Below are 21,943 nucleotides of genomic sequence, written 5' to 3' on the forward strand. Positions count from 1 at the left end.
TGTGGGATCTTCCCGAAACGGGGCACGAACCCGCGTCTCCTGCATCGGCAGGCGGACTCTCAAGCACTGCGCCACCAGGGAAGCCCCCCCCCAATCACTTCTTAAAGCTGTTTTGTTTTCTTCTTCAGTCCAACCCCTTATTAATTTCATTTCCTTTGCACTCTTATGATATTACCATAGCAAAGAATAGAACACTTAGTTTTCTATTACTCATGATTTGTTATTGTTGCAAAATATTTCTGCTAATTCATTAGCTCATAAACTACATACTACTGAGCAAATGGCAGCAACACTCCAACAAGTCCACAGATAATTGTTTATTGCTTGCTGAATACAATTCCACAGTTTGTCTCTACCAAATTACATCATGATGTAAAATAGGTGTTTGGGGCTTACAGATCCTTTTATAATGTACCCGGGGCTTACAGTATAACCCAATCCTTAATACAAATAATGGAAGACCTGTCATAAGACTAAAGGAGAAGCCTGTAAAGTTAATAGAAGTTTCCCATTATAGGCCATGAGTCTTAACAACAGACCTTTCAGTTAAGACATATGAAAAAGAAAAAGAAACAGAGCTAGATAAATGGTGTATCAAATTGTATTAGTTTATATGTAATGAATCTTTCACTTCTGAGTTTGTTTTTGCATCCAGATGACCCTTGAACACTCATTCACTCTCAGTTTCTAAGCAAAGTTCTCGATTAAAGACTGCTTCCACATCTGCAGAAGTTCAAACAGTCTACAATTCACAATTTCTTTATATTTATATGCATGGATCTGTTATGCAAATGTTCTAGAATTATTGTTTTGACCAACCAACTTTACTCTTTAATTTGATATACAAAGGAGCTTTGCCTGCAAATCCCCAGGATTCTTTTTTTTTTGCAGTACGCGGGCCTCTCACCGCTGTAGCCTCTCCCGTTGCGGAGCACAGGCTCCGGACGCGCAGGCTCAGCGGCCATGGCTCACGGGCCCAGCCGCTCCGCGGCACGTGGGATCCTCCCGGACCGGGACACAACCCCGTGTCCCCTGCATCGGCAGGAGAACTCTCAACCACTGCGCCACCAGGGAAGCTCCCCAGGATTCTTTAGAAACAGAACCAGCCCTGAGAACAACCAAGTCTTTAAAAATATTTCCATACTTTATTTCTTCCTATCTTTTTTAAATAAAGAAGGAAAGCATTTTTCATCTCCATTCAGTTACATAGAATTGGAACACTGCTATGTAACAGAAATCATCATACTAATGCACAGAAACTGAAAGTTAAGCAACTTTGGTCGAGGCTGAATTGAATTAAGTGTTGATCTTGTAAACATTTCCATAGGAGGTAGCCATACACATTTGACTTTTTGTCAAATAAGGGATAGTAAACAATGATTCTGAGATCCTAATAAATTAAAAGTATTTTAAAAGCATTAAATAAATGTTTCTCTTTTTAAAAAACCAAAAGTGAAACAGCACACAGATTTTCAATAAATTAAGAAGTGAAATATTAAATCTTCAGAGTTGAAATGTCTGCATCTTCAAAGCTCCACTGGTTCCATTTGATAATGTTTGAAACTATGATTAATAACGGGACCACATTCTAAACAACTTGTGTGCAAGGCAAACTGCGAATATTTCCATTCACTATGGTGTCGTCCATAGTTTTACACCAGTGACCTGGAAAACAATACCGTGCCACTGGATATTCCATTTTCTTTCTCTGACAGCGGTCTGAGTAGATAGCATGTGAGCGCTAGAGACTTTTCAAGCTTCAACCCCTACCCAACAGTGCTGGTTTAAGTGCCTCCAGCTGCTGTTCCCATGAACACAGTGTTGATTGGTGGTAGAGAGGATGCCATTTCTCTACCATTTGCTCCATGGGAGTCCAGGGTTTCTTGAGCTGGATATTGATTGGAAGTTCCATACATACACTGGGATGAGGAGGAAGGAATTGGGGTTTGCAAGCTGGAGGCTGTAAGGGAAAATATAATCAGCAGTTGAAAATTGACTGACATTTTCCTTTTTCTGTGCCACTCACTTTACGACTTGTGCATTGAGCACATATATCTGTACTAAATTTGAGTGTGTATGGCTTGTCAGAGCAATGCTCATCTTTTCTTCTATTTTTCCCCCTGCTATTCTCCCACAAATTTTCCTTCAACACATTTCACAAAGAAAATTCAATTTCAAACATAAATTCAGACAGCTGTATCACCAAAGTATATCCCCAGTCTACGTCCTTTCTCCAGATGCACCTCCACAACTGTAGTTCCAACCACCATCTTCTCTTACCTGGACCAACACAGCAGCCTCCTAACTAGTCTCATGACCCTCACCCTGCAGAGAGCAGCCAGGATAATCTTGCTGACGTGTGTATTAAATTGTCCCTCTTCTCAGATGCTACAATGACTTCCCATTACTCTTAGAACAAAATCCAAGCCCCTTGCCATGGTTCATAACACCCTAGATGAATTGGTCTCTGCCTTCTGATTTATCTTACTCCCCTCTCTTCATACACTGTACTCAAAACACACGAGCCTTCTTTCTGCCCATTGAATTTTCCCAAAATGTTCCCATTTCAGAAACTATGCAACTTGCCATTTCTTCTGCCTGGAACTCCATCATCAAGTCTTCACATCATTGCCTCCTTATCACTCAACTCGCAACTCAAATATTTCTGCCTCAGGAATCCTTTCCTAGCTACCTTACCTAAAGCAGCTCCTCCGTTACTATTTGTCATTTTACCCTATTTAATTGACCTGAGAGTAACTGAAATTATCTTTTGAATGCATTTGTTTATATTTTCATTGCCTTATCTCTTCCTACTGGAATGTAAACTTCTTACAAGCAGGAACTCTGACCTGATTACCACCATAACCTCACACCTAAAATGAGGTTCGGCACATAATAGTACGTTCTCAAAACTTTTTACTAACTGGCTTACTAGCACTACCTTTCCTGCATTTTTGGTTCCTGCCTTCTCAGTGCTGTTTTTCTTCTTTTTCTAAGTACCATCATCTCTGTCACTAAAAACCAGGCTTTATAATTAAGGAAATATAATTATAGGTCCTAACTCCCCTTGTGCCACTCATTCACTTACTCTATCCCCTCTTTTCACGCTGAAGCCCTCTTTGCAATTTACTTGTAAGCCAGCTCTGACAACTAAAGCTTAGAATCTGTCCTACACCCAAACTATGTTTCATCAAAGCATCCACCATCACTACAAGTAAACAGAACTAATAGTAACAACAGCAACTCCGTACATTTCAGTCTCACAGTGAGGAAACTTCCTGACGTGGAATTTTCTGCTTCATTAGAGTAACCCAGAGGCAATGACCATCTGCAGATAGCATAAGATGATAGCAGACTCTGCTCAGGGAGCATCTGTGATGGTCATAGGAAGGGAAGAAGTGCTTCCTATTGAATTATTGGAAAAACACACTGAGTGAGGAGAGATGCAATTTATTTCATTCTCCCTTACGCTCTGTTTGGGCGTCAATGCCCTCTTCTTATGCTAATCTGAAATCAGTTCCGTTGGAGGATTTCAATCATCTCATTTAAACATTAACACTCCGCCTTGAAACTTACGTGGATATAATACTCACCCTGTGATACCTTATTAGCAGGTTTAGAAACTAAATCTATGCATTTGTTTCTGCCCCTTTTTTCAACTCAGTGATATAATGAGTTCCTACTATGTGGCAGACTCTTTGCTGGGTGTCGGTGATGCATCTAGTACAAGTTGCCGTATTTTCTTAGGGACAGCAACCTGGCTGGAATAAGAAGCTAGGGGACTTCATGGTAAACATACAGTTTTGTTCATTTTTACTTAAAATGTATGTTATAGAATAAGAAAGCAACATTTTCTACAGAGGTATCTAATCACATTTTACATACAACTGAGAAAGTTATAGTAACCTTCATCACAAGTCACCGTTTTTTAAAACTTGGAGTGGTTTTAGGATACTGATGGAGATTATGGGGTCCAAAGACAGCTCTTGGCACTGGCCCTGCTTCCAACAGTGAACAAGGGAAAGTGAGAAAAAGATATCATTATTGCCCTTGTAAAACTTAACAGATTTTTGGACTGCATTTGACAGGTTACATGAATTTTTTGCATACATAATAGGTTCCAGAGATTTGTTTTGGAAAGAATACCAGATCTAGCAGTAGGTTGCATGGTGACATGTATATAGAGGAATGGCAAGGCTTTTACTAACAGATTCAGAAACATAACTTCAGATCCGAAGTGATAAACCAACTGTGGGAATGTGAGTGCCCAGTTAACACCGCATAGCTGAGGTTAACAACTTTTAAAGAATGTTTTCAAGAAATGTTAATATAATTTACCTACTACAGGAGTTCGACATGCAACTGCAGGTGGTGTGTCTGCATAAAACGAGCTGGTCTGCTTTCTACTACCATCATCTAAAATGTTGAGTGGATCATGGATGTCACCATAGGGAGGCAGGGAGCGAACACTGCTGATGACAGAAACATGTTGATTCACCATCGATCCAAGTCTGTGAGACTCTGGGTAGTTTACGTTGCTTCCATAGTACCCTACAACAGAAAATGTTGAGAATGCAGAGTTAACTTATTACAAGTAATGTTCCCGGAAGATAAAAAAAAAAAAAGGACAAGGTAATAGGATAGAGCCCTAGAGATATCATACTGTAAATATTACATTTACATCTACATTTACAATATGGTTGGATTTGTGCTTATATATGGATATGGTTCATTATGTTGTTTTTTGTTTTAAAAAATACATAGGCATTATCGTATTATCAATTTTGAGATGTAAGACAACACCTCTCTCATATTTCCCTTATTTAAATTAACAAGATCTTACAATGCTTATGGAGAAAATAAAAAGGCACTGTCAGCGTCTCACAAAGATTACTTGTCAAATACCAGTTTTATTTACAGATTCATGTTTCTGGGAGAAGGACGGGCCTACACCGAGGAGAGGCGCATCAGAGCAGCCTCTACACAGAGTTACTTTGGTGGCTGACTAAGTCCACAGATTTTTCCAACTCAGTAACCTCAAGGTACGTCAACAGGAGGCACTGTTTGGGTCCTAATCTTTAAGATCTGCTGCTAGCTCTCCGGAAGAAACATTATTCACTAACTTTTCAAAGGACAGAACATTCTTCTTTTGGGCTATTAAGGTTGGTCCCAAACATATGGTTTGACATAATATTTTTGCATCACGCAGGACATTTAGAAGGGCAACTTTAATAAAGTCACAAGAATTAGGGATATGTTTGTATGTGGCAGAAATTGGCTCCAAATAGCTAAGATTCCATGATTTTGAGAAGGCTCTACGTGGGATGACATGCTGTTCACCAGAGGTAGAACTCAATGTCTGATTTTGCCTTACTGCCAACTCAAAAGCCAGGAAAAATTCTTTAAAAATTTCAATACCATTAGGTGAATTAGGAGGCAATGTTGCTCCTTGGCAGCTGACAGCTCCTGCGTTGCTCAGGAAATTGAAGCTTCCTGTATTTAAAAACTGCATACTGTGTGAATCTTGGCCATGTGGGGATGGTCCATAGCTGGAAGGTGGCCGAGAATTATATGGGGACCCAGCACAGCTGCCACTGAAGAAGTCTCTAGAAAGCTGCTGTTCACTCCAGACCATGCATCGACTGTGCTCGGGGCGATGAGGATAGAGTCCTGACGGGGTGTGAGGCTGTGCCCTAAACACAGTCTGATAGTTAGAGTTGGTCCCATAAAAGTCATGGTTGGCTTGAGGGAGAGTAGGATAAACAGGGTCTGAGTATGCTGAGCAGTGTGATGGGCCCACACTCGGGGGTCTCCCTGCCATTGGCCCCTGATTAATGACGCTTCCTCGGCTCGCCATGGCTGGAGAAATGGGTGGTGTCATCAGATGACCAGAGCTCTGGGAAAGCTCCATTGGACCTGGAAAAAAGTTACCAGAGCATTCACTAGTGGCAAATTAAAAATAGATGGCTTCACATCTTTTAAAATTATGCACGATTTATTACTATACCTTTTTTCCAACTTAGTTCATTTCTAACCTCCAAAAATAACGGGACTAGGGACCTATAAAACTCTAGGTTTAAAAAACAGCATCACAACAGTGTATTTCACAACAGTGGCAACTTTTGGAGTTAGTGACTATGGAGGAAAGCTTGGGATGGCTTCATCCTTCCGTGGGTATAAAGATGATTAGAGATCAAGCTTGGGAAGGGCAAGGGGTCTGCTGTTCACATTTCTCTGTAATTAAAAAACAAGCTGAAGGCTAAATGGTTTCAAGTTTAGGGTAAAAGAAAAGGGCAATAATGTATAAATGACCATGGCTTCAAAGAGGTCATTTCAAAACTTCATACAAACCCCACTGATGAGCAATGAGTTATGAAAGCCACCAAATCCCTGGGTCTCCAATTTTCCATCGGTGGAATTACGCCCCTAAACTACCCATTCCAGGTTTAAAATTCTGTGTGTCCAATGAAGTAAGGTATATAGAAGGATTTCAAAGAAGACATAAGGCAATAAGCAGACTTAAAGTATTATCTAGTAGCTAGTTTAAGCCATAAACATTCAGATTGACAGAAACGGGACCCTAGACCAAAGAGGAAAATTATTGTAATGGTTATCCTAAAATAGCTGAATCTACTTTTTAATGGAGGAGAAATAAAGTCTCCTCAAAATCCAAAAATAAATAAGAAGCTCATATTTTTTGACTTTCAAAGCATTTTCATGATTTTGTGAACACCTAATCTATTTTTTTCTTCCACTAAATGAAAATAACCAATTATTGGGACCTCTGATATAACTAAGAGAGTATGTTAAAATGTGATACCTATCTTAAAAATGGTATTGATAAAAGTGTGAATGACAAATGTTGAAAATCACAAAAATATTATAAAGCTTTGTTATAAGTCAGTGAAGATAAGCCTTTTTATTCTTAAAATGCCTGGAGTTTACCAGCTTTAAGAAAACAAAGGAATAGTTTCCTGTGAGACATATTGAAGCCTATGTGGTTTTCTTGGTTGTTTCATAGCCTACCAGTGAGCGGCATGTTGTCTGTGTTCCCAGCAGGGAATGGGTGCAGAGCAGAGGTTAAGCCTCCAGGTTGACTGGATGATAGAGGAAGATAGGTTGTTTCCACATGGCTTTCATTCTTCACGGTATCGCTGGGAACAGTGCTCCCTTTATTACGGTTGGCCAGAAAGCATGAACTCGGAGAAGCAGTGAAGGCAGCTTTACTTGCATCTGGAAAGATTTTTTTAAATAGGAAAGCTAATATCATTGCCACATTCCTAGTGGGTAAGCCCAAGTTAAAAAAAAAACTGAAAATGTTCTAGGGTTGTGTCATAAATCTGGAAATTCCTGAGAAGTGTTTTCCATGGGAAATAAGACTGGCAGATCTTTGGTGTTGGCGGTGGTGCTGGTTTTTGTTAACTGTATATTTGTGGATGTAGGTGTGTTCTTCAGGGCACTAAATAATCCACTCTGTAGTGAACAGCCTTCAAAATGCAAGTCATCACATCCCAAATATATTGTGTCCCTCCTTCTTTAAATTCCTATAGAACTCATCTCTACACCATTTATAAGGCGGTATACCAAATGTGCTGTCTTAAATTCGAGTTACTTTTGTATTATTGTCACTTCTTCAATTTTATCTGAGTTCTCAGAAGTTAAGAATATTGATTTGTATTCTTCAGAGTTTCCAGTAAAGTACCTTGACTACTCTATATACCAATGGAGGAAAGAAAAAACAGGACTCTCTTAGTGTTAGTATCCTGTGTTAGTAGTGACATTTTGGGGGTAAAATCTGAGACTGTTATAAATCCATTTGACATGTGTGCTTACAAATTCTTGAACTTAGGTTTCAACAAAGACATATGCAAAACAAGGTATACATTTTAAATCACCTGAATTCTTCATATACTTGTCCAGTAAATTCTGTAACTCCTGCTCTTTGTCATTATTAAACTGGGTCTCCATGGCCAGCAGAATGTATTCATCAAGAAGCATTCGGATCAAATGGAAAGAACCTTGTTTATGGATAGGGAATGGGGAGAGGGCATTGTGAGATGAAATGACGGAGAGAAAGAGAAGGAAAGAGAAAGAGAGAAGTCAAGTTATCTTTGTGACCATCTCGCAGCACTTTACAAGGAGCAACTGAAATAAACAAATACTTGTTGGACTTTAAATGACCTGCTAAGACCAACATGCTTAACTTGGGTCTCTAATCTTTTTGTGTACCCGCCTGCCCAGCTCACTGTGTGTACTGTCCTGCCAGCTCTTTGGCCACTAATTACATCAAAGGAAAATTCGGATGAAAGTGAGACATGCTTTATGCTTTAAGAGGGCACACATTGGAGTGTGATAAGCTTTAACCTGGGGAGAATGAGCTCTACTCTGCTCTATTTCTGTTTACTTTGTACTAAATAATTAGACAATAGCCAACATGGTCTGAAAAAAGTATCAAGTAAGAAGATGTCTTTCTAGCCTGAAACAAAATGCTCTTTCATTTGAAAAAAAAGGAGAAAAGTAATTTTCATGTGGAAGATGTCCTGGAAAACATTAAACTTCTTTTAACTGTTCAACAGATTTTCCAACAAAAGTCTTTTTTCATAATAAGGTCAGGTTTAAATATTGTATAATTCAAGAAACCTTAAATATAAGCAACATATTTCAAATAATAGACAATATATTTTGTTCATCCCTCAATACAAGTTCACTGATTTTATCTAATTCTGTTAAAAATTAAATGAACCAATTTAGTTAACTGTAACCTATTTTATAATGCGAGGATTTCTCAAAATGCAACTACTAAATGTGGAGGTACTGTCCAGGAGATAGCATTATAACTACAAACTAAGAATCTCAGAAATTTTAGGAAAAAGAAGGTATTCAATTTTTGAAAAAGCTAACTTGACTCAATTTTTTCATAAGTTGTATAGGTCAGGATAGATGGTTCAAAAACATATGACAGCATGTCTTCTAAGCTGGTCTTTGATTCTTGGAATACAACTATGAGGGTAGGTTCCTGGAAAAGATGCAAACATTTGCCATATTTCAATGAATAGTGGCTTTGGAAAATAATGCATTAATTATTGTTTATTTGCTTGCTTAACAAAGAAAATTTATCTAAGCACCGATGGAGTGTAACGGTTATAGCTGCTATTTATTGTGTTTTCCAGGTTCTGGCAAATGTATTTTTATACATATCACGTCACTCAAGTGCCTATATAACCCAATGAAAGAAATATTCTCCCATTTCTACAATGAGCAGCCTAACTTGGGTTAAGCCAAGCCAAAGAGAAGCAGTGTTAGGATTTAACTCTGCAAGTGGTCTGACTACAAAACCCAGGCTAAAACCGACCATTCTCTACTGGCTCAGGAGTCCAATTTGAGAAATGACAGTGCCACATGCTTAAAAATTGATAGGAAATGTGACTGAGGAATGAATGATGTAATTCATCTAAGAAGAGTTTTATAAAGCACATAAGATACCAAAGCTAGATGCATTGTTCAAGGTGAGATTATGCATTACTCGAGCACCAAAAAAGCTCCACTTTAGCAGAAAGTCTTGAGCCCTCTTCTTTAATGATCTTCCATTTTGTTTGCTGGTCTAAAAGTAAAGGAACAAAGTGAAACTATAAAATCTGTCATTTCATTATTACATGCTTCCTACGTAAGATCAAGAGGTAGAAAAACTGTCTGACAAATGGACAGATTGACAGGGCATGCCATTTATTTTATCAAATAAAATGATGTGTCTAGGGATTTTAATCTTCAGCTGGCTTTGCCATCATTTTTCAGGTTAATAGATCTTTATTCTATATGGTTTTGTTACCTAATAAATTGGACAACGAAATGAAATAATTTACAAAATATTTTCTCTCTTAATTTTCCTTTGACAGAGCTTTAAAAAAAGCAGAAGGTGAAGTGTGAAGGAAGGGTTATATATTTCTGTGAATGATTAACTCTGACTTCTCTGGTCCTGAATGATAGTCTGTTTTCCTTCTAGGAGAAAAGAAGTCCCTACACTATAACTAGTTTCCTTGATATGGAATGGCTAACACCAACTGGTGATGGATATATTTGTTCTTATGGCCTTGTTTCATGATGGATGGCTTGAAGGTTAACTGAAAGAGTTGAAGAAACCACATGAAAACACATAATACTGAGCTCCTGGAATTAAAAAATGTAAATACTTAAAACCATATCTTCTGTCAGCTTTTGTGAAAACATGCTTTTTAAGAAAAGGGCCAGCTCTTTCCAGTTTCTAAGTTTATCTTTCACTACTGATGTTACACAGCTGTAAACTTATTGACTGATAGGGAAGGAATAGTGTCTTGTAGTCTGTCAAAAAACGACAAATAAAATTGCAACTGTGCCCAGTGCTCTCAAATCTGCCATATTTCTAATCTTGATATTTGACTTCCCTTATTGTTAGGGTTTCAAAAGCTTTTCAAAGTATTATTACACACAGCCTATCACCATCCCCCACCATTCAAGAAATTACAGCCAGTTTAGCATTTACTATTAACAAATTTTATTTTCTGAGTATGTCATTGAAAAATACCTTAATAACTCTCTGCTCTACCACAGTATCCAACCATTCAATAAAAGCCTCCACAGTGGCATTCTTCTTAAGGAGATCTTTCAGTTCTTGGAACACTGTGATAGAGTCATCTACCATGTAAAAAGGAAAAAAAAAAAAAAGCAGAATATTGCTCACTACTTTGAACCCAAGAGGAAACCTAAAAGTAGAAATCATTAATAATTTTATAGAATAAAAGGGCAAGACAGGTAGATTAAATTAAATGTGTTAAAGAAATTATTTTCATATCCTGGAAACTAACAAAAAATCCTTAGTTCTTTACTCTTCAAAATTTTAATCACAAGTATATATGTTTTAGTATATATTGAAATGCAGTTTTATATACTATATACTAGGGAAGAATTGTTGTCAGTAGAGATGATTATTCATTTTGAATGCAATGCTTTGATTAAATGCAACAGATTAGTTGAAACTTAATGACTGAACTAAGCTAGACTTGTTGATTTCCTGCTTTCTGAAATATCCTTTATCTTTAGCAAAAATTAAATTCTGCCCTGCAGAATTGAGCCACTTAAATAAATAATCTTTTATCATGTAAAAGTTAAAGGGGCAGTTAAGGACTATCATTTTATTAAAGAGTTTGAGGTTTACTGAATCCCAAAGGGTAATATAATTTTATGTTAAGAAACAGAAAGCAGGACTGAAGTTAGACTCTCCCCAGAGAGCAGTGTGCTGTAGCCTATAGGAGGCTGCATTTTTTGGTGTTTTCAGAGAGAAATCATGGGAGAAATAGTGGGTTGTTATCCCTGGGAAATGGAACCGGTCACACCTACTGGCTTGGTAAATTCTGTCAGATTGTCCAAACCTGAGCAGGGCATTTCGGCTTTGAAAAACAGTATTGCATTGAGATATCATTTTGGTGTGCATTATACACCATATGATGCCAAGAGTACAAAACGCATGGAAATGCATATGCACGTAATATAAAAGTGGAAGAAAACTCACAAAAGTCAAAACTGTTTTGATTATTCCCAGGTTTTTTCTATTTGGATTATTTCTAGGCAATGAGATTATAGATGGCTTTTATTTCCTCTTAATATTTTCTATATTTTCCAGGTTTTTCACAATCAATAAGTACAACTGTTTCAAAATAGAGACCAATTTTTAAACTTAAAAGTATTTCTCTAAACCAGAGTTTCTCAAACAGATATGATTTTGTAGTCCAAGGGGACATTTGGGAACGTCTGGAAACATATTTGGTTGTCACAACTCGGAGGAGACTGCTACTGGCATGTAGGGGATAGTGGCCAGGGAGGCTGCTAAACATCCTTCAATACACAGGACAGCCCCACTGCCCTATCAAAGAGGTAGGTATCTGGCCCAAGACATCAATAGTGCTGAGGTTGGGAGACCCTGCCCTAAACAAAAAGAGAAGACTTACATTCAGTGTAGATATCAGATTCAGTGTCTGTGCTGCCCGAAATGGTGAGAAGGGCCTGAGATCCAATACTATTCAAGTCAACCTTTTCAATGTCAGATACCATAGAATTCACGATATGCTGGTCAAAGAGAGCTGGTCTGGCAATCTCCATAAAGAAAGTAAAAAAGACACTAAATTATATCACTGATCCTCCATCGAAAGAAAATTTTAGCTTCTAGAGAAATAGTTCCTTGAGAGAAAAGTATCATAAATAACTCTTTTTTTATTTTAAAACTAAAAGCAGTAGGTGAGATTCATGATCATCTCTGTTAAAGGTTTGGAAACTATTTTTGGAATAAGAAAATAAGTTTTTTTTACCCGTGGTCATAAAATAAGAATTTCACAATGTTAAATTTCTTATCTGGAACTATCCCAAGCTAGTCTTTCAAAATTCAGGGGGCTAGAAACCTTCATAAAGCAAAGGATCATTTGAGGAGAGGGCAAGTATATTTTAACAATATACAAACATGTAACTCTAATTTAAGAATTACTTTTTTCTCCCTATTTAAGAGAACTAAATTAGAGGTAGTTTAAAATGTGTTGTGGGTTTCACAACATCACACGGGCTCATTCCCCATAACCTATTAATTTTATTAATTGGATTCATTTATTAATTGAATTCATCTGGCAAATAAGAGTTTTACATTTTATGTTTCATTCAAAAGGGTTTTTTTTCTTTTTTTACTTTCTATTTTGAAATAATTTAAAATTTACAAAAAAGTTGCAAAAGTAGTGCAGAGTATTTTCACATACTCTCTATCCAGCTTCTCCTAATGTCATCACCTTACATAACCATTGTATATTATCAAAATCAGGTACAATACTAGTAACGCTGGTACAATATTAGTAACTAAACTAACTAAACTAAACTACCGAATTTCATCAGTTTTCCCACTAATGTCCTTTTTCTGTTCTAGCATTCACTCTAGGATCTCATGTTGCATTTAATTGCTGTCTACTTAGTCTCCAATCTCTGAAAGTTCCCCAGTCTTTGCTATCAGATGATTCATTTTTTATTTGGTGACTCAAATACCCTCAGCATACCAACGTACCTGTGCAAGATGTAAGAAAGATGTTTGTCGTTTCAGAGATGATACAAATCTTCGCACAATAGGTATTTTCTTGTCAGTTAGAGCTTCTGGCAAATTTTCCAAGGATGAAACAACCCATTGTTCCCAATTTTTAGCAAAATTTCTTATGTCTGCTAATAAGCTACAAAAACCCCCAAAGAACAAAAAACTCTATTAAATGCTAAGTAGTTCAAAATGCATTAAATAAATGCAGTTTAATGGAGGTATATTATTACTCTTTGATTCCAAGAACATGACTGAAGTCAGCCTAGGTCTGCCATTTATCATCTTGGTCAAAATACTCAGTCTCCTGACGGTCCAATTTCCTCATCTGTTAATAGGAATAAGAATGGTATCCAGGGAATTCCCTGGCAGTCCAGTGGTTAAGACTTCGCCTTCCAGTGCAGGGGATGTGGGTTCATTCCCTAGTCGGGGAGCTAAGATCCCACATGCCTCGCGGCCAAAAAACCAAAACATAAAACAGAAGCAATATTGTAACAAGTTCAATAAAGACTTTAAAAATGGTCCACATCAAAAAAATAAAATAAAATAAAAAGAAAGAATAGTATCCATGTCACAGGATTATTATGAGGATTACATGAAATAATTCATGAAAAGTGTTCAGGTTAAAACTTGGCAGGCAGAAAGTGATCAATAAGACATACTTTATTATTAATATTAATTCATAATTCAATCATTTTCTATAAAATATTTCTGGGAAAAGGTAAGTGTGCACTTGATTTTGCATATTTTGGCTTACTGAGAGACACGCATAGGGATCATAATGCCATTTCAGGTATTTAATATTTGTTTCTAGTAACATATTCTTATAATCCAAATATAACTGTAGAACAAATTACCACAGACATACTAATTAGAGGACCCCATTTAGAAAATTGCAAAGGTTGGTTGTGTATATATTATGAAAACATACAAAAATTTATAAATCCATCAACAATCTACATATTATATCTCAACAAAACAGATCTAAATATATTTAGGATGGGGCATATGTTGGGGAGCAGTGACATAGTACAGGAAAAAAATAGGCAGAGTTTGGAGTTAAACAGACCTCAATTAAAATCTAGGTTCTGCTTCTTAAAAATCAGCTGACTCTGGGCAAATTAATTTCTTTGTACTCCCAGGTTCCTCTTTGTGAATTTGGATCATAACAGTTACTTTAGAATAGTCTGACAAGTTGTTTTAAAAAAATCCAATTGTTCAACGATAAGGAATTGGTTAAATAAAGTATAGTATTTTTCAGATGCTGGATTTCTATGCAATCAATCATTTAAAAAATGCTAACCTATATTTGTTGATATGGAAAGATTTTCACAGTATACTGCAATAGTATGTGTACTATAATTCCATTTTTAACATTCCTAGAAAAAAGTCTGTGAGATACAATAATAACCTAAGACATTAAAAATGTGGTAAGACAGTGATTTTTTAAGTTTTATTTTATATGAGTGATTTTTTAAATGCATTTATGCGTGTTTTTCATTTTCTAAATGAATATGAACTACCTGCATACCTAAGAGATAAACACATAAATAGTACTTCTCAGGCTAAGTGAAATAATTTATGTAAGTCTCAAATCCCACACTGTGTTTAATAAAAGTCAGCTATTATTACTATTAGTTACACGGCTGAATGCCTGTCACTATGTAAGCAGAGCCATTTTGCTGTGACACAGAAGTGTTAAGTGTACCTAATTCAGAGTTCAGGCTAGATGTTTAAAGACAACGTATTAATAATTAAAAGAAACTATTGACCAGGCCAATATCAATTATTATTTAAATAAATAAACCAGTCTAGAGGAAAAGGTAAATCAAAAATAAAGATTGTTTTATCAATCATCATGTATTTATTGAGAACCAACTATGCTCACCCTATATGTATTTGTGCCCCAAAATACTAAAATAAATTTCATTACTTTACTAGAATTCGTTTTTTAAAAATTGGCTTTTTTTTCAGGTTCCTATTGTTCTCACATCTGAACAATAGCAAAAGGCTTTGTGAAAAATGTTCAGGCATCATTTCAATTTGAGATCTTATTCCTTTGTTAAAAGAAGGTGGTAATTCCATTATGCTACTTTCTAATTTTGGCAATTAAGACCAAAGTTATAATAAATATAAAATAATTTTCCTTATAGTTTTATTATTGTGATTATTTTCCATCAATTATCCCCATTCATCTCCCTCTAGCCAGTTTCCATTGAAGCGCTTCCTCAGTAACCTAAAGGTCAACTACACTTAAATATTTATTTTTCACGTGGGCAGCTCTCAAATTAAAGGGATTTCAGGATTGTTCCATCGATTTTGTTCATTGAGGTTTGAATATAAAAATTGAGGCACATCTCTTATAGCTCATACAAAGGGGCAGGAATAGGAAAATAATATTGGTAAATGAATGAATTTCTACTTAATGTTTTGCTTTACTATAATGTATAAGGTTAAACTCTATACAAGCAACTATCATATTTTATTGACTGAACCTACCTTTCAGGCATTTCTTGCATTGTTGCAGGAATGAGTACATCTGTTAGAACCTTAATCACAGCAAAAGAGAGTTAACATAAATCCTTAATATTTCTATAGAAACACACTCTTTGTCAATTACTTTTTTTTTTTTACATCTTTATTGGAGTATAATTGCTTTACAATGGTGTGTTAGTTTCTGCTTCATAACAAAGTGAATCAGTTATACATATACATATGTTCCCATATCTCTTCCCTCTTGCGTCTCCCTCCCTCCCATCCTCCCTATCCCACCCCTCCAGGCAGTCACAAAGCACCGAGCCGATATCCCTGTGCCATGCGGCTGCTTCCCACGAGCTATCTACCTTATGTTTGTTAGTGTGTATATGTCCATGCCTCTCTCTCGCCCTGTCACAGCTCACCCTTCCCCCTCCCCGTATCCTCAAGTCCGTTCTCCAGTAGGTCTGTGTCTTTATTCCTGTCTTACCCCTAGGTTCTTCATGATATTTTTTTTCTTAAATTTCATATATATGTGTTAGCATATGGTATTTGTCTTTCTCTTTCTGACTTACTTCACTCTGTATGATAGACTCTAGGTCTATCCACCTCATTACAAATAGCTCAATTTCATTTCTTTTTATGGCTGAGTAATATTCCATTGTATATATGTGCCACATCTTCTTTATCCATTCATCTGATGATGGACACTTAGGTTGTTTCCACCTCTGGGCTATTGTAAATAGAGCTGCAATGAATATTTTGGTACATGACTCTTTTTGAATTATGGTTTTCTCAGGGTATATGCCCAGTAGTGGGATTGCTGGGTCATATGGTAGTTCTATTTGTAGTTAGCTTTCTAGAGAATAATATGCTAACTCATTTCTGAAAGTTATACTTTTATCTCTAAAATGAATGTATATATGTAAGTTGTGTATGTGTTTGTGTGTGTGTGTGTGTGTGTGTGTGTGTGTGTGTAAAAGGCAAGGGGAGCGGGGGTATATAGAAGCACTGCAGTGCTAGTTAAGCAGGCGACACGAATGTACCGGATACAGAGAGCTAATTATTGGAACATAAAGAACACTGAAAATAAAGGGCTAGACTGAACCTTAAATGTGGGTGATATGGTGAATAGTACCTTGATGAGAACTAGTAAAAAGAAAAAAAGAAAAAATTAGTGCTGACTGATCCCAGCTCAGGAAAAACTGTGATAAATACAGGAGATGGGGAAGCAGATAGGATACGAACAGTACAGATCCCCTAGGCTGGCTCATAAACTGACTGTGCCAGCCTGGAGAAGAGGACCAAGAGGTCCTCTTGGATATTTCAAAGATATTTCAAAACGTGAGTAGATACTCATCTACAAAGGCCTGTGCAGCTTACCAGCAAAATGCACATGTAGTCGTGTATATGAAACACTAAAACAAGAGACAGTATTGTATATGCCCAGTGTGCTAGTTACCAATGAACTGGCCTTGGCAATCATGTACAGTTTTATGGACTAAAAGCTGACCACTTTCTAAGGCTGGGATGGAGATCTTACAGAAGCTCATATTACACTGCTCTATTTACAGTGCTCACTGTGCCTCCCTGGGTCCACCAGGAGGAGGAAAAACTTTGTGCACGTAACGGTACTTAAACTCTGGACTTTTGTGTTGGACTCAAAGAAATAGACCACTTGTGTGTGGGGGGGACGTTATGCTTTAAGAATATTTCTTGGAGGTTTTGAATGGCAGTCCAAAACAGCTTTACCTTGATGCTGGTAAATGTGTGTGCACGAGTCCAGGTCTTTTCTTATACCTACTCTTAGAACCACCTTCTTTCCCCTTCCTGGTTACTTTCTCATGTCTTAAACACTTCAGACAATCTGTTAGTGCAAACTAAACCCTTTCTCTCTAAATGATGATATTCTTATTTGACCCAGAAAAATGAGACAATCCTTTTGCTCTCCTTTGTCCTTCTTCAGCTGCAGCTTGAACTAAAGGTAGAGACTCTATTTTCTTATACTGCGACGAGGAAGAATGGAACAGGGGATGAAAATGTGGGCTCCCTCCGCCTGGTTCAAGCCCACCTACAGTTCTTGATGTGCAAAGTCGCTTCTGGACTGAGTTTATCTAGCTTCTGCTTCACTTCTCTGCAAAGTTGAGAACGAAACAGCAGCAACTAACTTAGAAGGATTTTACTTCCTAAATACTTAACAGGACTCCAGCTTGGGTTTTCTTGCTTACTCAAATTATGTTCTAAAAGGAAAGCTTTTGTTTTTCTGACAATTTAGGAGGTTAATGTAGACAAACTCACTTTAAAATACCCAGATTGCAGTAGAGTTTTCTTCCTCAGCTTGGACCTGTGTCTGCTCTAACTAGGGAACAGACTGTTGGGGGAATTAGCTTCACCCTCTTCCCCGCTGAATGGCTGGCTAGATGGCCAACCAGCTCCTATTTGTTTACGATATCCTCGTGATCCTTCTGTAGACGCTTAGGAACTCTTATTTGGCTTAAGAACAGAATTGGTCATTAATGCATTAACGCTAGAGATTTCCAAATTTTTCAAGTTATTAGTCCCATAAGAGTGCTTAATTCTGCCTTCCCCCAAACACTGATACTGTGAAAAAGCCACTAAGTTATTTACTCTGAAAACACCTTAAACAGTTAATAAAAATTAACTAAGTTTTTATGGAAGTATGTCACATTTAGAATCATTCTTAGCTGTAAACAGAAACTGATTTTATTTTACTTAATGAAAATTTATATTAAAATACATGCACTATTAAATATACACTATTAAACTGCTTGCTTTCTCATCAGAAAAATAATTAATAGTGTATCTCCAGCCAGGAATAACAAATTTATTGAAAATATATGGCAAAAATTTAGATGGAATGTTTTCTAAAGAAATATATGGTTCATGTTTGACATCCTAAGGAGCTTACCTTATAAAGAATTGAGTCACAAACACAGAAAATGTCAATGATAACAGGGTTTTCAAGCAGGGGAAGAAGATGATCAGGCATTCCTTGCCAAAAGTGTAATAAGAAATGCTGGATCTAGTTGAGAGCAAAGCGTATGTACATTAATATCAACATTTTCCTTAACATGAACTCATATGAAGAACAGGACAAGAACATTTACATAATATAGTCAGCAAAGCATTCTTTGTCACTCTTACCTCCTCAAAGTTTCCATTTATTGCATTGTCCAGGATGCACTGGCAGTGAGTTTTGTACATCATTATTAGGGTATCAACCTATTTCAAGGAAGAAAAATCTTAACAAAAGCACCCTTTCAGTGCTGCCTTCATTTTGTTCATGCATTCATTTGTTCATATATTCAAACACATTTTTAAAGTTCATGTTATGTACCAAGCATTGTGCTCAATCCGAGGAATCAAAAATCAAGGCACAATTCTTATTTTAAGGAGCACACTGCCTTGTGAAGGGAGAGGCAAGCAAATGGACAACTGCAGGACAGTGTGATAAGAATGATGAAAAAGCTGATTGTTCAGGAAACTATGGGCCAAAGCAACACTGTAGTTTTCTGCTTAATAAAAAAATTACCTTTGATTGGAGAAATAAATGTAAAATGGTAAAATACATCAAATCTTCACACAGTTTTATTAAGTAGGTGCTTGGGCAGTGTGGTGCAGTGGTTTCCAGTTTTGGTTGTGGAGTCAGCTAACACTGAGCATCAGCTCCACTGCCCTGTTTTGCATGGGTTGCTTTGTCTCTGACCCCAAGCTTTATATCTTCAAGTAAGGTAATAACATCACTCATAAGGTGTTAAAGAAGATAAAATGAGACATGATGCACATGGAACAATTTTCCTGGTATGAAGTATAAGACTTTACCACATTACCTAAAATTAGTAATAATATCAAATGACTTGTTGACCAAAAGAAGATTTGAACATTAAATGTCTGTTATGAAAATTCTTTATTTCCATGTTACATTGATGTTTGTATTGCAGAGATAGAAAGTTTTAAACATATTTTAAAATATGTGATGGATTAGAACTTGATAATATTCTGGCAAACTAACAGTATTCATATTCAAAACATCTTTATTTCATAAGCTAGAAATATTCCTACCTGTTACAGGTTGTGTGTTCTATGTGAACAGGAACAGGCTTAGAGGTTAGGGGTGTGAGCTTTGCCTGCAGGATACCTGGATTTGAGTGCTGGCTCTAATCTGCTATGTGATACTGGGCAAACTACATTTATGTGTTTTAATTTCCTCATCTATAAAATGGAGATCATAATAACAGTAAATATCTAGTCAGGTTCTTATGAGGACTAAATAAATTAACACATGAAAGTGGTTGGAGTAATCCATAATTCATGTTAAGAAACTTACAGTTGTTAGCTATTTTTACCTTCATAGTATCTAGGGTGGTCATGATGATGGGGGTGTCCTACCCCTACTCTTTGCTCTCCAACCTTTGTCCCTGCAGCCCAGTGACAGCACATATCTTTGTGGTTTAGCACAAAGCTGTATAACGATGACATGCAGATTACCAATCTACTTCCAAGGAGGTATGCTGACTACACACCTCTGGCAGGACATGTCACCATTGATGCAAATGAGACATGCTCTTTAAGCAACGATTTTATATTTTTAGATAGGCTGCCAAGACATATTTCTAAAATGAGGATAAGGACAGCATGAAAGATAGAAAGGAATTCATAATTCTTGTCCAAAATTAACCCTTTGATCCCTGAAACCTACTAAAGTACAAGTAAACTTTTATCTTCACAAGTATTTCCATTTATTTGTGTCAAAATTTTTTCTCCTATACACAAATCATCAAAAAATTTAAATCTTATAACTGATACATAGTCTTAGGACAATAAATTTTCACTGTAGCATACTTTGCAGTCTTTATAAACATACTTTTGCTCAATTTTCTGAGAATAGACACCACATTACAGAGGGTAGGAGCAGAGGCAAGGCTTAGCTCTAGTAAGGTCAGTGAGCAAGTGGGGGAAGGGTGGCAACTGCCTTGAGTGACACTGTGATGGGGGCAGAAAACAGGCCTCTCAGCTTCAGCCAGCACCCCTCACTGGGGTCAGCTTCTCCCTAGGAAGTCTCCATCCTTCCTGCCTCAAGAAAGTAGGTGCTTAAAGTGCTTAGCTTCAGCCCCACCCGTCCTTCTAAACTGACAACTTACCTGGGGAACCTGGCTACTGGCTAAGAAGGTAAAAGGCAGGGCCCAGATGTCCTCAAGGGACAAAGAGTATTAGTCCCTGGAGCTCATGATGGGAACGACTGGGAATGAATTTAGAAACCAGGGGTTATTTAAGCATCTTGAATACTGAATGAGAAATGACCTGTAGACCAGTTTTCAAGTTGGCAGGTAAGGAAGTCCTTGGTAGCTAGCAGAGAAGCTGAAATAAACTATTGGAACGTATTCTTCACTTCTCTTTTTTTTCTTTGTTACTGTCTCCATCTACCCTCGTTACCTGGTGAGTCCCTGGAGCTCATGATGGGAACGACTGGGAATGAATTTAGAAACCAGGGGTTATTTAAGCATCTTGAATACTGAATGAGAAATGACCTATAGACCAGTTTTCAAGTTGGCAGGTAAGGAAGTCCTTGGTAGCTAGCAGAGAAGCTGAAATAAACTATCGGAACGTATTCTTCACTTCTCTTTTTTTTCTTTGTTACTGTCTCCATCTACCCTCGTTACCTGGTATATTTATACAGTAAACATCTTCTTGATATGTTTGTACGTAAGCTATCCTCTCCACAAAGGTGAGCCAACAATACCCTCCCCCATAGAACTGTGTTCCCCGAGGTCCCACAGACTTCCACAAGTTCCCCCACAAATTGCCACATGTTAACATCTACTGGAGGTGTCTCAAATCTGAAGTCATAATATCACACATTATTTCTATATGGTTAAAAAAATGATGTGATAACCTTGAGGAACGTGATGGGACAGGGGAATAGTAGGAAGTGTACATACTCCAGGAGACTTGAATCAGCATCTGAGAATTATCTTCAATATTTTGCCTGTTCTTAACTGGGAGAGTAAGTCTGTCATTAGAATGAACACCGGAAGTTGCTCTGCATCCCTACTTATCTATCAATAGACCTTTTTATCAATGTGTCATTTTTATGTCTAGTTTCTACAAAAGCCCATTACTAAAATAATACAGGTGGGCATTGTTAATCATATTCCTCTATCTTTGCACCTCAAAATACGAACTGACTTAAACTTACTATGAAAGATGTTTTCCTCAAATGCTAATAAAAAATGAACGTTAATTGAAAGAAGAATGTAGAAATCTTTATGCCCTGATTTAATAATGGATCCTACTATTAGTTAGCAGATAGCCAGCAAATGAGTCTAGAAGTTCAGAAATAGAGGAGGATTTAGCTTT

The 21,943-nt window shown here is 37.0% G+C and overlaps 1 protein-coding gene across 1 annotated transcript in view; it reads right to left on the reverse strand.

Moving 5' to 3' along the window:
* Positions 1-1,784: 1,784 nt before the first annotated feature.
* The window catches only part of RFX6 (regulatory factor X6), a 57,249-nt gene continuing 37,090 nt past the window's right edge, over positions 1,785-21,943 (reverse strand). Inside the window, exons 8-19 of the mRNA XM_007454926.1 lie at positions 18,731-18,808; positions 18,495-18,608; positions 15,590-15,639; positions 13,070-13,229; positions 11,979-12,123; positions 10,559-10,668; positions 9,484-9,601; positions 7,896-8,018; positions 7,027-7,233; positions 5,419-5,916; positions 4,339-4,551; positions 1,785-1,960 (exon numbers count right to left, since the gene is read on the reverse strand). Of these exons, the coding sequence (XP_007454988.1) occupies positions 1,785-1,960; positions 4,339-4,551; positions 5,419-5,916; positions 7,027-7,233; positions 7,896-8,018; positions 9,484-9,601; positions 10,559-10,668; positions 11,979-12,123; positions 13,070-13,229; positions 15,590-15,639; positions 18,495-18,608; positions 18,731-18,808 (1,992 nt within the window). The remainder of the gene's footprint in view (positions 1,961-4,338; positions 4,552-5,418; positions 5,917-7,026; positions 7,234-7,895; positions 8,019-9,483; positions 9,602-10,558; positions 10,669-11,978; positions 12,124-13,069; positions 13,230-15,589; positions 15,640-18,494; positions 18,609-18,730; positions 18,809-21,943) is intronic.

This window comes from Lipotes vexillifer, unplaced genomic scaffold, assembly GCF_000442215.2.
Source record: "Lipotes vexillifer unplaced genomic scaffold, Lipotes_vexillifer_v1.1 scaffold58, whole genome shotgun sequence".
NCBI lineage: Eukaryota > Metazoa > Chordata > Mammalia > Artiodactyla > Lipotidae > Lipotes > Lipotes vexillifer.